General features: G+C 38.4%; 1 protein-coding gene and 1 long non-coding RNA gene across 10 annotated transcripts in view; both read right to left on the reverse strand.

Annotated features, from left to right (window-relative positions):
• The window catches only part of ANKRD44 (ankyrin repeat domain 44), a 327,884-nt gene that overhangs the window by 96,048 nt on the left and 213,331 nt on the right, over window positions 1-18,505 (reverse strand). For 5 of the 9 annotated variants that reach the window (XM_023218043.2, XM_023218022.2, XM_023218036.2 and 2 more), the window contains 3 exons: window positions 13,088-13,202; window positions 2,884-2,966; window positions 1,647-1,764 (listed from right to left, as the gene is read on the reverse strand). In XM_023218043.2, coding sequence (XP_023073811.1) covers window positions 1,647-1,764; window positions 2,884-2,966; window positions 13,088-13,202 — 316 coding nt within the window. The remainder of the gene's footprint in view (window positions 1-1,646; window positions 1,765-2,883; window positions 2,967-13,087; window positions 13,203-18,505) is intronic. The other 4 variants (XM_023218030.2, XM_023218065.2, XM_031936501.1 and 1 more) reach the window with 1 other exon arrangement.
• LOC111546604 lies at window positions 14,893-16,186 on the reverse strand. Its single transcript, XR_002732842.2, has 2 exons — window positions 15,407-16,186; window positions 14,893-15,299 (listed from the first exon to the last, which is right to left on the reverse strand). It is a non-coding gene; the product is annotated as an uncharacterized LOC111546604 (long non-coding RNA).

The raw sequence follows: 18,505 nt of genomic DNA on the forward strand, positions 1-18,505 counted from the left end.
ATCCTAAAATTCTTTTTCAAAACCATCAAGAGTTTATGAAACAACCACTTAAACCTATAATAATTTCGTGTCACCTTTAAACAATGAGCCAGAGTGGATGGGCGTTACCTTCTATCACAGCAGAATGAATTCACCATGATAACTACTTTTAACCCAGATACTCCTTAATGGAAAATAAAACAACTGTATTTCCCTGTCTTTGTAATTTACGCAAATAAATGTGCAGAACCAAGGCTGAAAATGATGTCATGGAGCACAGTGATCTTCCATAGTTTCTTTATCATTTGCAGAAGCAATAAATCGTATTTAGTAGAGAGAAAAGGACCCATCAAAGTGATTTTTCATATTAAAGGGCATGTAGCTAAATAGTAATTCTAATAGAATTTCAGACATGAATCTGGAATTGTATGTTGTCACTTTCTGTACGAGTCTGATATTTTTTAAATGTGAGCATAAAAAGAGACAATTGTCCATCATTGTTCCAAACTTAGGATGCTAGAAATGGCCTGGAATTATTACTATAATTTAAATGAGAAAAATCATCTCAATGATAAACCTGAGTAGGGCTCTCCTCATCCTACACCCACCCTTTATAGCCACCTTCTCAGAGAAATAGCTCTTTCAATCATAACATATAAGAACTTTTTAAGATAAGTATGTGTTGGTGTAGCACCCCAGCTGATATAAAGCACCTGTCTCTTACTGAATGATGCCAAAGGATCAAAGGTGGTGGCAGATCCAACTTGTGTGGCTCATGCAGCCTCATACAATGTGGGGGCTGAGGTGGGGGAAGGGTTTTTTTTTTAAATAATACAAAATTATGAATATAAATCTAGTTATAAGAATTCAGAAGGGACTCACGTAAATAAGGAGCCCTAAAGTGTCACCATTTATCCACCTCTGATAAATAGGTAATGCCTTTGGTAATAGACGAATGACAAATGGAGAAGCACTGCTGTTCCTTAAGGACCAGGAACCTGATTAAGAACCAACATCTTCCCCAAACAAGGTCATCCAAGAGATGCCATGTTTAGTCAATGTGTGGTCACATATATCAATAACATATTGATCAGAGTTTCAATCTTACCACTGGTATGTGAAAAGAAAGTAGCTGATTAAAAATTCTCTTTACAACTTAAAAAAAAGTAAGGATTGCCTGTCTTTTGGGTTTTCTTGATCTATGTTCACATTTAAACATTAAAAGACTAAAAATGATATTTGAAATAATGAAAAATGTCTATAAATGAACATAAATTAATTTAATCCTTGATTATTTTGATTATCACCCAAATACCAGCAACAAAAGAGGAAAAACCTAGGAACAAATTTCAAATTATTTTCTTTTGGTATATGGAGTGACAGATATGTATTCTATAGCCTGAAAATCTATAATTTAAAAAAAAAAGAGAGAAAGAAGAAAACAAAAAAAAAAACTATTTGTTATTTGAGATGGGCTAATAATTTTTCTTTGGTGAAATCAAATGCACGTGATGTGGGGAAATATAACATAGGGATATTTGATCATCGGTAGAAATAATTCTTACTTATTTTACTAAGGAAATTGCCTTTGATTCACAGACAACTTAAGTTAATAAAGATGAATTAGTAATTAAGTCATAAATTAACTAGAATTGCTAACTACTCACCCTCCTGCAGCAGCGGCATGAAGGCACGTTCTTCCAAATTTATCTGGGGTGTCTATTTCAAAGCCTGCAGACAGCACGTGCTCATTACTAAACAAGGATACTATGCTATACTTTTGTCCTAGTTAAACCACAAGAAACATTGCAGAGACAGAAAAATCAGTTAGTAGAAAAACCAGAATGCAAGCAGTTGTAGTCAGAAAGAGGTTGTCATGGAAACGAATGGTAACTGCTCAAGCTTGTCAATTTTATAGGAAGAACCGTGCAGTCAAGAAGGATTTATTTTAACATTCAGCCCTGGGTGAACCACAGCCCCATTTTTTAATCCCAGGACAGAAATTTATGAAACCAATTTGAGATAAGTAGGGCAATCGACAGGCAGATAGAACTCGTGGACAAAACATGGAGGCAAAGGAATAATCTTAGCATGCTGGAATAGACATTTTCTGAAGTATATTTCAACCTTTAAGTTGGTTTAAGAGTTCGGAAACATGCTTGCATGCAGGGATTATTTTTTAAACATGCCAACAGCAGTGAAAGCAGAATCAACCATAGGTAAAGTATTTAAAGGAAAAAAAATGCCTCTGGGATATCTGATGAATTAATTCATAAACAATCTTTGCCTTGCAGACCTCTACCACTTTTGAAAGCCCAGGAATTTCTTAATATATGACAGTTGGCAGAGGTAGTGATAAGAAAGATTAGCAAAGCTCCAAACCAGAAACAATCTCTTGGCTCCAAATAGTCTCATATTTAAAAAATCGAAATTAAACCTAGTTGGAAGAAATCAGCCATAGTGATTTTTCAATGCCCAGGGAGTGGGAAAGTAACATGACGTTTTCTACCACCAGATGTAGGGTATTTAGCCTTTTTCCTTTGTTGAAAAATATTAAATGCTAATCCATCATTTTAAACCTCAAAGACTTTTCCTTCTTCTGTGACGTAACTTTTCTATAAACTCTGGCCATCTCTGCCTCTTTTCACCCTAGAGCACCCAAGCTTTAACTTGAAAAACAGGCAAGACTCTCATTCTGGGGCAGGAATAATGACATTCAAACAGCTTTAACACCAAGGATTGTTGGGAGCTGTCACATGCAGTTAGCTGAGGAAGACAACTCATCCTGACAAGTCAGGTAATGATATGAAGCACAGGCAGCCACTCACTCTGACCAGACACCTGAAGCCATTGACTCATGTACAGGACACATTAAGCCTCATCTCTGCTAATGGATTTACTTACCTGATGATAACAACTTTCTGCAGCAGTCAGAGTGAGCATTTAGGGCAGCTAAATGTAAGGGGAACATGCTATGGATTCCACACCTGAGGAGTAAGAAAACAGAGGAGCTCACGGCAACAGATCTCAAGGTAAGTGCGGAAGGACAATTACCTTTCTAGATTCTCTGATGAAAATTAACAACACCTTGTGTAGGGAGTCTTGGCTGAAATAATTCGGTAATTCTTCCATTCAATAAATAATTATGCAACCAGTTTCTATCTTAAAATAATAAACGCCTGAATCAAAACCATGATTAAAAGCCCATTACCATAGGAATGTATATTTTTTAAAAAATCTGTTTCACATAAAGCATGACTCTTTAAATTTAAAATTAATTTCCCTCTCATTTTCTTTCAGCTTGGCAATTATATGTCTCATTCTCTCATTCATCTATTCAACACTTTCTAAGCATCATAGACTATGCTAAGGGCTGGAGATAACAATACTGAGCAAAACAAACTCAAGTTTGAAAAGCAACCTGTTTCCTTTCTTTTTTTTTTTTCTTTTTACTTTTTTTTTTTTTTTTTTTTGAGACAGAGTCTCACTCTGTCACCCAGGTTGGAGTGCAGTGGTGCTGATACAATGATAGAGGCAGGGGGCAGAGAAATTCTAGGCAGAAAAGGGCAGGTTCTGAGCAAAACCCCACCCTCAAGCTGAAAAGCCTGAAACTATGCCCCAAAGTGAGAACTTATATTCCTGTTTTCCCACTCAAATGTTGCCTTTTCCTAAACCACCCATGGCCCTCCTCCACCAAATCCTGTGTCTATAAAAACCCCAGACTCGGCCGGGCGCAGTGGCTCAAGCCTGTAATCCCAGCACTTTGGGAGGCCGAGATGGGTGGATCACGAGGCCAGGAGATCGAGACCATCCTGGCTAACACGTTGAAACCCCGTCTCTACTAAAAAAAAATACAAAAAACTAGCCAGGCGACATGGCGGGCACCTGTAGTCTCAGCTACTCGGGAGGCTGAGGCAGGAGAATGGCATAAGCCCGGGAGGCGGAGCTTGCAGTGAGCTGAGATCTGGCCACTGCACTCCAGCCTGGGCAACAGAGCCAGACTCCGTCTCAAAAAAAAAAAACATAAAACAAAATACAAAAAACCCCAGACTCAGCTAGTAGACAGGACTATGGCTGAATGTCAGAGAGAAGCAGCTTGATTTCAGAGAGACAGCTTGATGGCATAACTTCAGAGGACAATCTGGCCAGAGACAGCTGGACTTCAGGGGATTATCTACCCATCCCATCCCCTTTTCAGCTCCCCTTCCCACTGAGAGTCACTTTCATTGGCAATAAAATCCCCTGCATTTACCATCCTTCGATTTGTTCGTGAGACCTCATTTTTCCTGGATGCCAAACAAGAACTCAGGAGCCACAAGTGCAGATATAAAAGGCTGTCACACTGGCCCTTTGCCCTCGCTGGGGGAGGGCAGCTGCCTCATGCAAAAAGGCAAAGGACTCACTGAGCTGTTAACACTTAACCCAACTATGGACGGCAGAGTTCAAAGAGCACTGTAACATGCCCTCAGGGGGCTTTGAGAGTTGCAGGCACCCCCGCCTGGATGCCACTGCAGGGCCTGCACAGAGTTCACTCCTGCCAGTGCCAAAGCAGCCAGCTGGTTCCAGCACTCATTCACTCGTTTCCATGCTCATTCGCTCATGGATTCCTTCCAGCGAGGAGTTGAGAATGGCAGGCTGAGTAAACAAGGTACCCCTGTCACAAGTACCACAAAGTGGTCAGGGAAATATCCTGCTTCAGTGTAATCACAGCTCACTACAGCTTTGACCTCCCTGGGCTCAGGTGATCTTCTCACATCAGCCTCCTGAATAGCTCGGACCACCACAGGCGCACATCACTATACTCACCTAATTTTTTGGTGTATTTTGTAGAGACAGGGTTTTGCCATGTTGTCCAGGCTGGTCTCAAACTCCTGGGCTCAAGCAATCCACCTACCTTGGCCTCCCAAAGTGCTATGATTACAAGCATGAGCCACCACGCTCGGCCCTTGTTTTATGTCTTGATTTGATAAACAAATATTATTGTTGTATTATGTCCCAAGCACTTTGCTAGGAGTTAATCATGGCTACATTGTTGAGAATAAAGTTTTGGATGAGAATAAAAACTAATGTTTGCCTTTTGCTGATCAAACTTCATCTTCCTAATAAATTTTTATGTTGCATGTTAACCCACATCACAATACCAGTCACAAAAACACAATTGGGGGTAACAAACATTACTTTGCTTATATTTCATAAACCTAGTAGTATTAAAGAGAGAATCTAGAAAAGGACTTTATAGACCGACCCCCACTAAGACACAGTCCCCAGGATGATCTCTTAAGGCACAGGCAGCCTTCTGATGGCAGCACTTTTTGCCTTCGGGATTAAATCCTCCTCCTCTTCCCTACTACATCTTCTTCAACAAGGACCCAAAGCCATGTGCTGAATTGCGGTTCATAACAAACAGCATCACCAGGTGGCTCCTGTGTACTTATAAGCATCTATAATGTTAGAGACCACTTCTCATAACACCTCATTTTAATCAAATAATACATTTCAGCTTTTTAAAACCTTCTACTTAATACAAGCAAGTATGGGACTATATCTGTTTACACCCTGCAGCATTAAATGCCTAAGTCTCCTCTCTGGCACAAAGTGGCCCATTTTCAGACTCCATGCTTCATAAAGAAACACATATGATTTGAATTTGTTAAGCTTTGGGTACATACATTTTATTTACCATCTCAAAAATTATTATGGTGATGTGTGTGTGACTGTGGATATACACATTCACAGACATTTCATGGTATTCAGTGTTTTGCAAAATTCAATTCTGTCAGCAGTTAGCCACTGTTTTCTCTTTCCATAATAGCTTCTTCCTATTTAAAGGTGGTTTTGTTCAGTCTTCCCTCTGTTTGTTTTCCTTTCCCTATATGGAGATTCCAGCCCAGTGTGTATAATAGCTGGCATCCATCAAGTGATGCAATTTGCTCATCTTCCAGGCAGCGTCACGTGGAGAAGAACTGCTTGTAATTGCCTCTCTCATCATTTACCAAAAAAAATTCTGAAATGCAGTTGCATCAGTGATGACCTTGATGCTCTGAAAGGGGAGAGGGAGTTGGGGCATAGGAGATAAGCTTTTCTACTTATGCTATTATTTATATTGTTCCCTCTTGATTCGAGAGAAACATTCTTTTTTTTTTTTTTTTAATGCATAACATGTTTTAAAACCTCCTTATTAAATGGAAGCTAAAGCTAATGTGATTTTACCTAATCGTTTTATTTGTTTTGGGAATTTAAGGCAAAAATACGTGATTAAATATATCTGGATATTTAGAAGAGGAAAATGGATAGAATATTTTCATTCCTGAAAGAATGTGCCTGGAATCAAGGACTGGATTTCTCAAGATTTCTTTGAGCCTTTCTCATTCTTTAAATGCATACATACAAACACACCACACACACACACAAATATGTTCATACACACCCATAAATAAAAATATATATACGTATAATATATATACAATATAGTTTATAACGTTCCATATATATCTTTATGTAAAACAATACAAGCAAATGAATTTGAGGAAACAGCATCAAACTCTATAAGAAACCACTTGGGAAAAACAAAAAGTATAAATGATAGTATAACAGCAACAATATGATATATTCCATAAACTTCATTATCAATATTTCCAATCAATCTTGCCACTTAAAACCCATCTTTGTATAATTCATCACATTCTACATTCCCTGATTTTTTTCACTGCTCCTTACAAACCTGAGAAGATGAGAGAGATAGAACCACTCTAATTTAAAAGGTCTAGTAAAAATTATGTTTGATAAATATTTTTCACTCCACAGTGAATAAAAGGTTACTATTTCAGTGCAGGATTTGAAAATAGATTCATATAGACTCAAATACTATTGGCATTTGCCCTTGTATATGAAACTATGGTTCAAATAGTAAAACTAAGTTTCAAGCCAAGATTGGAAAGAAAAGAAAAGCAGAATTCAGTGTCCCTGAATCAATTCAGAAATGATTTATGTATTTCAAAATAAAATTACTACTTTATATTTATAAAATAAGACTGATCATAAAGGAAAGATTATAAAACCTTTAGCAGGAAAATTAGAACTTGGCTGTCTTAGCCAATTAAGAAGCATCACTCTTACTTCATCAGGTATACGTCAAGGAAGATCAAGAATGAAGGTGCCAAATCACACCAAAGTTAACAATGCATAATTTACATGGAAGAGGAGACCAATTCCAGTTAAATTGCCACATTTATTTGACCAGTCATTAAATTAATGGAACACATTTATATTAGCTAGTTCTAATTTAGCTGTTAGTTGGCATCTCCTACCCAGTTATTTCAGAATCAATGAGGTCTGCAGGCCTGTCTTGCAGAGAGCTATTAGAAGTGAAGAAAGAGCCTTCACACGATTAGAATTTGGGGTCTTTGAAGCTTTCCCTTTGGCATCAGGGAGACGTGGCTGCCCTCCCTACGTCCAGTCTTTTCTAGAGCCTTCTTCTTTAGGCCATGTGGGTAAAGAACATATGATTAAAGTGACAGAGTCAGAAACTTGGGGTTTGAGTCCTCATTTTGCCACTTGCTATCTACTTCATCTTTAGTGAATGCATAATGGTTCCCTCCTCGGGAAAATAAGATAATTACAGTGACTCTATCATGGAGCAACTGTTAAGGACCCATTGAGATAATGTTCACGTAGTGCTAAAATGGAGCATCAGTCACATGGAAATCCTTTACCACACATGTTAGTATGATTGTTGCCCTTGCAATCCATATAAGCTTAACTGGTAATCAGCAGTAGATGAGTTTTGAAGTTGTAATCAGGTTGTACTTCCTTAAAATCAGGTGTATGATTCCTTAAAAGCCAAGAATGAATCATGATCAGTTAACACTTCTGTTATCTTTCTGTGTATCTAAATTCTTAATAATACTTACCTCACAAGTGTCCCAGCAAAGTGGGATTGTTTTAGCTTTGCTCACTGAGTGGGTGAGACAAAAACATTTCTTAAATTTAGAATAGGATGATTTTGATTTTTTACCCAAATGATCAGTCCAACTAAACAAACCAATTTCTTATGAATTTTATCTATGCAATTCCAAGTGTTTATTATGCACCCTTAAGTGACAGCCATGAGACCTGGTCCTTGTTATTTGCAATGAACAGATGTTTTCAGTGGTTCCTTTTGAATCAAGTTTAAACACTCTAAAGTGGCTCGAGAGGCCCCTTCTCTATCTGGCTGTTGTCTAATCTGCATATTCTAGAATCTCAATAAACTTGCTTCCATTCCTCTAAGTGCCAGGCTCTGTCCTGCCCCCAGGCCTTTGCACATACCAGTCCCTCTACCTGAAACTCTCTTATCTTTCTTCCTGCTTCTCCCATTATTTCTCCAATTAATCAGTGCATCTCTGAAGCACTGGAAATATCTTTGGGATCTCAAGAGTTCTCGGTGAGAATCTTTAACCTGTCTTTTCCTTTTCATGATAATCTAAAACAACTGGCATAAAAGCATTTTTTTTGGCTCATCGGAGTGGCCCTTTATTACCACATACCTCTGCCTAATTTCAGTGCCCATGTTTGTACTGAGAATCACACTGGTGTTAGTGTAGTACTGGCATGGGCCAGTGAGAAAAGAATAAAGATGGGCTCAATAGACAAGTGACAGGACTGAACCTTGGGAAGGCCAATGATAATGCAGTACCTGAGCCTTCCATATAAACAAAATTTGGCAGTAGTTTGAATAAGGGGTTCTGTGCTGCATGCCAAGTCCACTGCTCCACCACTTTAAGCCACTGCAAAACCTCCATTCTTGAAGTGTACACTGAACTCTAAAGAGCCTGCACCTCAGCCACCAGGACCATAATCACAAATGGTGATTTCACTTTGGCAAAATGTGAACTATCACATCATCTGTTATGTAGGGGCAGCAAGCCATGTGCTCAGGAGCTGAGGGTCCAGATCCAATAGACCGAAGATGAGTCCCATTTCTACCCCTTACTGGCTCTGTGATCTTGAGCAGGTAACTGAACCTCTCTGTGCCTCATTTACACATTCCCATTTAAGATGGGAATAATCATAGCACTTACCCCATGAGGTTATGGTGAAAGTTAAATGTAACCCCTCAGAGCAGTGCCCAGAGGGAAGCACTCATAATGTTTGCTACTACCAAATTGTACAGTTAACATGAATGGTGTTGGTTTCTGTTTGCATGTATTTTGTAATTTTTAAATATATTAATTTGTTAGTGTCAAAAGCCTAAGGAGTTCGTCTAGTTTACGTTTATACATATTTATGTATCATTATAATAAAAACAAGTATATACTAAGGATCTAAAAGACTCTTGCTACCATGAGCTAACTGCTAGTCATCCTTCAGTCTTGGTTAACCTTTACATCTTGCTTCTCTAGTCTTGCGAGCCTGGGTTCCACATCTTAGATATGTTTTCACACATCCCAGTGGCACCCAGCAATTGCTCTGGCATTACACTTAGCGTGCATGATTGTATTGCTTGTTTAAATCTTGCTCCCAGGGGATTATAAATTCCTCAAGGGCAGGGACCTCTATAATCCCAGAACCTGGCATCGTAGGTACCACTTAGGCCCTCAACCAATATTTAATGAATGAATGAATGTCAGAGCCAGCTATCTATAAACTATAATACCCCTAATTCTGTTGCAGTTGAGGCAGAAAAAGAATGCATAATTGGTAAGCAAATGGCAAATTAAAATCCTGGAGACAAATCCCAAACTAACAAAATTAAAGAAGATAAACCAAAGGGCTTTGACACTATGTAAAGTTGCATGAGCACTGAGTCAAACCATAGGAAGTGACTCTGACTTAAAGTTCAGAGAAGCAAAAAGAACAACAAAGAACATTCTAGTCAAGGGTTGACATTTACTTTAGATTCAAACAAATTCATAAGAAAGTAATAATGATAAAACTTGTCATATAGAGTTAATTTAAATATATTTGGCTATATTGCTTATGAATGAAGATGGGTTCTTTTCACAAATGCTATTTGTTTTTTCACTTATTTATGAAAGGCCTATTTTTCTCCTCTTTAATAATTCTATAAGGAACCCAGAGAACAGTGATTTTCTGAGAGGCTTTTGGCAAATTTAATCTTCTCCAATTACTCTTCCCTTCATTTTGATATTTTGCCCTAGAGTGGTTTCCATTCTCCCCCACACACAAACGCACAAAGGCACTTACACACACACATACAATCACTGCCCTAAGGAACCATTGTCACTGAAGGTAGCCCTTCGCATCCCCAGATTCATTGTGACAAAGAAAGCAGACATGGCTCTTTGAGGCTAAGACAATGTTTCCCTTATCTGTGTCCCTAGGACATAGCAGAGACAATGGAAGAAAAGGCTACTTGAACAACAATGCTATTTTTAAGGCATTTTTGCTACATGGTCTGTGTTTCCATAAATTGAAAGCAAAATAATTACAAGGAAATAAACTTCGATCATATTGAATTAAATGGTTTTTAGGGAAAAATTTAAAGTAACTATTGGGTCCAGCTTATTTTTATTCCTAAAATGGATTCAACTCTAGAAGAAAATCAGACATTCATAAATGTTTGGCTAAAATTTCCCAAGTAATCCAAAGCTGAAAAAAATACCACTGAAAATATTAATACATTACAGGTAAAATAAATCAGTTGGTGCCTAAATTTTTTTTCTGCTTATTTAACACTGAGCATTTATTGCAATCTCTAGCTTTGGATATCCACAATCTGGTTGGGAACTCCAGAACCTGGTAAGAGCATCCTGAATCTTAGTGTAGAGCTCTTTCCACAAAACTGAGAGGCTTATTTTAACTTACAACATCCCAATTAAAAAGTTCTTTTGGCTCACAGCAGATTCCCCTCTCTTCTGTAAAAAGACATCCCACTGCTAATACTATTTGTCAGCATTCTCCTCTTCTGTCATCCCTCAGCCTCATCTTTAGCCCAAGACCTCATCTTTTCTTTCCTGGACATTTGCAAGAGGCTGCCAAGCGTTTCTAGCCTGGACTGCCTCCAATATGTCTGGACCGCCTCCAGTATGTCTGGACTGCTATCAGAGTGATCTTTCTTACACACAAATGGGATCATTAGACACAACCTGTTCTACACCCACTTATAATTCTTTAACAGCTTCCGAATGACTCAGAATGGAATCTAATTCCTTAGCAGGACTTGCAAAGTCCTTTGAGATGTGGCTCTTCCAGCCTTTCCACCTCATTTCTTTCCACTCCACCCAGCAAACATCCAATGACCCAGCTTTAGAAATGTGCTTTTAACATGTTCACATGTTTATGTCTTTATAACGACTGTCCCCTCTTCTTGGTATACTCTTCCTTGCTGCCATTTCTCTTTCTACCCCATAATTCTGTCCATCTAGCAAACTCCTACATATTCTTCCTTTTGTTACAACGTTGTCTCTTCTGGGGGATCCAGAAAATTAGTGTCTTTGTCTCTCACTCTGTTCCCACAGCCTGGGCCAAACATCCATCTTAACAAACTTCACAATACACAATCATTTGTGTTTGTTCTTATCTCTACTACTAGACAGGAAGGTGTTTAGAACCCAGTTCAACTTAATATTGGACTGATGAAGATAAACCATTATATCCTACCAATCTACCAGAGTGCTTCACAAAATTCACTTTAAGTCCAGAATACCTGGCCCTCTGTGAATCTGATTTCATGATCCCACTACATTTTCCCCAGACCATTTCAATTTTAGCTCATTCTCATATAAGACTTTCAACTGTGTTGCACAAAATTGACAAATACAACAAAATTCCTAAGACACACTGCCCTCATATGGTTTTTCTTCTAAAAATTCAGTTATTGTTACACACAGTCTCTGTGATCAAGGCTAAACTCTTTATTCAGGGATTGAAGGCCCTCTTTAATTTAGTTCTACTACCTATTATTAAATAATAAGATAATAGTTAACATATATTGATAGCTGACTACGTGCCAGGCACTGTTCAAAGAGCTTTTAACATTGGTTATCTTTTTAATAACCTTAGCAGATGTATTTATAGAACTCATATAGATCTTACCAGATACCAAAGAGCTTTACTAGTAATTAAGTCATTTAATCTTCATAACAAACCTACAGATAAGTACTAGTATTACTACAATTTTTCCAATGAGGCAAGGGGCTTAAAGTCACACTGCTCACAAGGGAAGCAGCTTGGATTGGCGTCAAGGGAGCACCCACCAAAGCCTGCGCTCCCAACCACCCTGGGTCCTGCCCCTGGGTGGTGCATAGCATCACCACATTCTCTACTCTGTCAGGCCAAGTTCTTCCCTGATGTGGAGTCTTTGCCTCTTTTGTTCCCGCTTTCCTCCCTGCTTGGGATGGCCGCCACCCTTAGCTGTACTCATAATTCTCAGCCCCTAAAGCCTAGCTAAAATTCTTCTTCTCTTTGAAGCCTTTTCAGAAAACACTGGCCGCCTTTGAGCTCTCTCCTCCCTGTCTATATTCTGTGACACAGATTGTCTACACCAAACATTTGCCACTTAAGTCTGTTTCATTTAGAACTTTATGATATATGATCTTGCATGGTTATTTGACTTAAGTGGGTCTTGGGCCCTGAACAAAATTATGAGCTCCTTGAAGCTAGGTAACTTACATCTTCTGAAATCTCCCATAGCACCCAGCATAGACGCTTTATGTATTTTTGTGGAATTGAAGTTCAAAATGAAGTCAGGTTCCCCCTTCCCTGTATAGCAGATTGACTCAATTGTACTCTATAACATAAAAGCTGAGTAAGCACTCTGAATAAATTTTGAATTGGCTCAGTTATGTTTTACTTTTCCTGTTTAATATTAAGCATTGGGAAGGACAGAAGAATATTAGAAAGAAAAGTTGGGAATAAAGTTCAAGTTTCCTTAATCAAAACCACTGAAATAGACCTCATTTGGATGAAGCTAAAAAATAAAATTGGTTCTTCTTTGCCTCTGTCATTAAAAGGCACTTAATTTATTTAAAATGTAATTTGTATTTAGTATAATGGTACAGATCCACCTTAACCTGGATAAATGGGAACTATCTACTGCATGGAAGAATCTTTTCGGCAGTATTCCCACTTGAGGCAATTATTCCACCGTATTTTTGCGGTAACCTACTTGGCTGTGTCAGCTCCGCTGGTTATTAAGGTGTTAATCAAAAGCTCATGACCGTATCTTGCAGCCACATGGAGAGGAGTGTTGCCATCCTTATCCACACAGTCAATTTCACCTCCTGAAAAAGATATTTTAATACAGGATAACGCAAGGATTCAGGTTGATTCAGGTGCTATGTTCTTAGTTAGTCTCTCGTACCAACCAAATGTTGATTTCTTTCCTATTCCGGTTGTGCATCTTTGCTCTGAAGTACAAGAATGCTTTTAAAGGGGACAAGCCACCCTCTGAAGCAGTAGTAGTAGTAGTAGATCTGCGTAGACAGAAGTCTATTAGAAATGCTTTTGAGGCTGGGCTTGGTGGCTCAAACCTGTAATCCCAGCACTTTGGGAGGCTGAGGTGGGTAGATCACGAGGTCAGGAGTTTCAGACCAGCCTGACCAACATGGTGAAACCCTGTCTCTACCAAAAATACAAAAATCAGCTGGGTGTGGTGGTGCATGCCTGGAATTCCAGCTACTCAGGAGGCTGAGGCAGCAGAATCCCTTGGGCCCGGGAGGCGGAGGTTGCAGTGAGCCAAGATTGCGCCACTGCACTCCAGCCTGGGTGACAGAGTGAGACTCCGCCTCAAAAAAAAAAAAAAAAAAGAAAAAGAAAAAGAAATGCTTTTGAGAAATCTTTCCATATTGTCTTAGTTAAGGATCCAAATCCCACAACTAAATACCTGCTCTGAATGAACAATGTATTCAAATCCCATAAAGTGTAATTCTGAAGATATGTTTAATTTTAATTGTCCCTCCTGAATTAAAGACCTATGTAAACCTCTTGCTAAAACATAGGAACCAAAGGGGATAGAGAGTTCAGGAAATGATTTCATGTAATTTGATGATCTAGCTTATAATATTTTAATATTATGACTAACATGAGTAAAAGCATAGACAATAAACTGAAAATGCCTACATTTATAAAAACTATGACAATAATCATCCATACTTCTTTTAATAATATTGTCATTATGTTTTATTTTGCCTTCTCTTCCCCCAGTTTTTATTTCACTAAATTTCTTTTTTTCCTCTCCCTTTTGTGTGTGTGTGTATATGTACAATGGTCTATTCATCATTCATTTATCTGAGGAACCATTTAAAAAGTTAGATATCATAACATTTTACCACTAAGTATGTTTTTCCTAAGAACGAAGACATGTTTGCACATAACCACAATTCCATCATTTTACCCAAGAAATTTAACATTCATAAAATAATTTTATGTAATATTAGTGCATATTCCAATTTCTCAGACTGTCCCCAAAATGTGCTTTATAACCGTTATCTTGTTTTAATCCAGGATCCAATAAAATAACCTGATAGCACTCGGTTGTCACGTCTCTTTGTTTCTGTTAATCCAAGACAATCCTCCTGGCTTTTTTTAAGTTTCTTATGTCATTGATATTATTGGAGGCCAGACCACGAGTTGCGTCAGACGCTCTGCATTCTGGAGTTGTCTTTTGGTTTTTTCATTATTAGATTCAGACTAAACATTTTGGCAATAATGCCCAGAGCAGATGCATGCTTCCCACTGCATTTTCTTAGCATACACACAGTTACTCCATTACCAGGCGATGCAAAGTTTGACTACTTGCAATGGGTACCAACTTTCAGTTTGGGAAAAGAAAGAGTTCTGAAAATGGATGGCGGTGATGGTTGTACAACAGCGGGAATGCACTGGATACCACTGAACTGTACACTTAAAAACGGTTAAAATGGTAAATTTTATGTTATATATATTTTACCACAATAAAAAAAAAAGGCTTGATTTTTTTTTTTTTTTTTTATTGGTTAAGGTGGTGTCTGCCAGTACACTTACTGCAAAACTGTCTTTTCCCCTTTGTAATTAACCAGCAATCTGTGGGGTGATACTTTGAGACTGTGCAGATATCTGATTTCCCAACAGACTTTTCCACAATAATTTTTAGCATATGTAGGGAGTACTTTGTTCAAAATTTATCTGAATTTTTTACTGTGTGCTTATATTATCAATATAAATTAGGTTCATTTGATTCTGTTTGCTTTCAAATTTTTTTACTGGGTTTTATTTTATTTTAATAATAAAATATTATTACATATTTGAATAATATGTAAAATACTTACATTTCAAAAGTCAAAATATTTTTGAAAAGGCTTACTCATTCTTATCCATTCCTCTTCATCCTCGTATACATCCTATAGTAATCATTTTCATTAGTTTTAGTTTATGCTTCTGTGCTTCTCTTTGCAAAAAAAAAAAAAAAGAATTTCCCCCCTACTTAACAGTATATCCTGTAACTCACTTCTAAAGATGACTTCTTGGAGATCTTCCTGATTTTTGTACAGTTTTATTGTTTTCCATTGCACAGTCGTACTAGTTTAGTACATTCATCTCCTATGGATAAGCATTTAGGTTGTAAATAACATTTTGCTATTATCTGGAATGCTGCAGTGAATAATCTCATACGTATGTTGCTTCATATTTGTTACAAACTTCAAGGTAAAGTTTCAGAAGGGAGATATCTAGGTCAAAGGGAAAATTAATATGTAGTTTTGTTAGATTTTGCCAGATTTCTCTCTGTAGGCACTGTGCAATTTTGCACTCTAACCAGCACAGTATGAGAGGCACTTTTCCTTATAGCCTTGTCAAGCTTTTTGAATATCTGCTGTCTAATGGGTGAGAGCTGGAATCTCTCTGCAGCTTTCATTTGCATTTCTCTTATTATGAGGGAAGTTCTCTTATATGAGGGAAGTTGAACATCTTTTCATAATTATAGAAGGACCATTTGTTTATCTTTTTCTGTAAACTATTTTTCATGACTTTTGCTCATTTTTCTAAGTTTGTGTGTATGTCCATAAACATACACACAATACCGATATCTAAACCATATACACACTTCTATATATGCTAGGATAAGTAATATAAAACCCTGAGAAATAGAAATATATGAATGGCTTCAATCAATCTAGAAAGAGGTTGGCCGGGCGTGGTGGCTCAAGCCTGTAATCCCAGCACTTTGGGAGGCCGAGACGGGTGGATCACGAGGTCAGGAGATCGAGACCATCCTGGCTAACACGTTGAAACCCCGTCTCTACTAAAAAAAAAATACAAAAAACTAGCCGGGCGACATGGCGGGCGCCTGTAGTCCCAGCTACTCGGGAGGCTGAGGCAGGAGAATGGTGTAAGCCCAGGAGGCGGAGCTTGCAGTGAGCTGAGATCCGGCCACTGCACTCCAGCCTGGGCGACAGAGCCAGACTCTGTCTCAAAAAAAAAAAAAAAAAAAAGAGGTGATACATTTGTTTTAAGTACCTTATTTCTGACTGAGAAAGTATTTTCTTATTGTAGAAAATTTAGAAGATACAATAAAATAGAAATATAAAGAAGAAAACAGAAGTCATCTATAAATTCACTGATTATCCAAGATAGTCAGTACTAGTATTTTGGAATATTTCCTTCCAGTTGTGTGTATGTGCACATGTGTGTGTAGGATTTTCCCATGGTTGAGTTCCTGGTGTAGAAAGAGTTTTTTAATTCTATGTTCTCCTTTAATGTTACATTACAAACCTTTCCATGTCATTAATTTTTTTATTAATATAATTGTAAATGACTACATAATATCAGTATCTACAGAATTTACTTAGCAAGTCCCCAATTGATAGGCATTGAGGCCATACCCAAATCTTTGCTATTAAGAAAAACACAAGAATGAACATATTTACAAATAGTCTTTACATTTCACATGATTTCCTTTAGTAACTTTTTTTCCCCCCCTGAGATGAAGTCTCGCTTTGTCTGCCAGGCTGAAGTGCAGTGATGCAGTCTTGGCTCACTGCAACCTCCCCTACCCAGGTTCAAACGATTTTCCTGCCTCAGCTTCCTGAGTAGCTGGGATTACAGGTGCCTGCCACCATGTCCAGCCAAGTTTTGTATTTTTAGTACAGATGTGGTTTTGCCATGTTGGCCAGGCTGGTTTCGAACTCCCGACCGCAAGTGATCTACCTGCCTCAGCCTCCCAAAGTGCTGGAATTATAGGCGTGAGCCACCAACCCCAGCCAGCAACATTTTTAAAAGTAGGACTACTGGACTAAAAGTATGGAGACCCTTGATACATACTGGCAACAAGCTTTTGAGAAAGGCTGTGCCCATTAGCATTCCCATCAGCAGTATACTTGAGCACTGTGCCAAAAAGAAGCCATTGAGAGTCTTCTCAGATCTGGGGAAAGAGTATCACCTTCCAGGCCAGGACACTGTTCCTTGTAATAAGACCATCCATAAGGTCCTCATTAGATCTATATGGTTCTTCATTCCAATGAATCCTACTATTGGCCATTATAACTAATAACTCCCCAACATTTGTTTTCAGCAAACAATGCTTTTTTCTAGCCAGGTGTACTGGCAAAACGCAGGGCTAGAGTATAAGAACATTTGCTACAAAGTGAAATGATTACCAAAATGTGTGCGCTTTGTGAAGGGGACAATTGTTTCAAAACTCCAATTAGTACACACAGGATTTTAGATGCGTCCCTCTACTCTCAAGACTTCTGTGTGTAGAATTTTGTTTGAAAATCAATTTGCTGTGGATAAATTTACCCATTTAGGGGTTTGCAACTTAATAGCTGTTTACAAAAAGGGAATCCCTTTTTAACTGACTGGGACAGAGAAATATAAATGGGAACTTGAATAGAAATACTGACCTTTCTTCAAATCTTTGTTTCTGTGTTACAGTGGGGTTTTTTGTTGTTGTTGTTGTTGTTGTTTTTTTTTTTTTTTTTGAGCCAGACTGTCGCTCTTGCTGCCCAGGCTGGAGTTCAGTGGCATGATCTTGGCTCACTGCAACCTCTGCCTCCCGAGTTCAAGTGATTCTCCTGCCTCATCCTCCCGAGTAGCTGGGATTACAAGCGCATGCCATCACGCTCAGCTAATTTTTGTATTTTTAGTGGAGATGGGGTTTCCCCATGTTGGTCAGGCTGCTCTTGAATGTTGACCTCAAGCAATCTGCCTGCCTCAGTCTCTCAAAGTGCTGGGATTACAAGCGTGAGCCATTGCATCTGGCCTTATTTTTAAAATGAATTGTCCAAATAATAAAGTATGATCACTTTTGTAAAGTAATAATTAAATATCTTTACATATATTCTTAAATACATAGAAAAATCCAGAAGTGTCACCAAACTGTCAATAAAAATTCTTGGGATAGGGCTGAGGAGACACATTGGTGGGGACCACAGGGAATCTCTTTCATGACTTAATTTTAGTTTACAGTGAGCATGTACTACTCTTTTTTTTTTTTTTTTTTTTTTTTTTTTTTTTGGGGGTCCTCCTTTCCCCCCCGCCGGGGGGGGGTGGGGTGGGTTCCTCCCCCCTCCACCCCCCCCCCCCGGGGTGCCCCCCCTTCCCCCCCCCC

This window comes from Piliocolobus tephrosceles, chromosome 11 (assembly GCF_002776525.5).
Source record: "Piliocolobus tephrosceles isolate RC106 chromosome 11, ASM277652v3, whole genome shotgun sequence".
NCBI classification, from domain to species: domain Eukaryota; kingdom Metazoa; phylum Chordata; class Mammalia; order Primates; family Cercopithecidae; genus Piliocolobus; species Piliocolobus tephrosceles.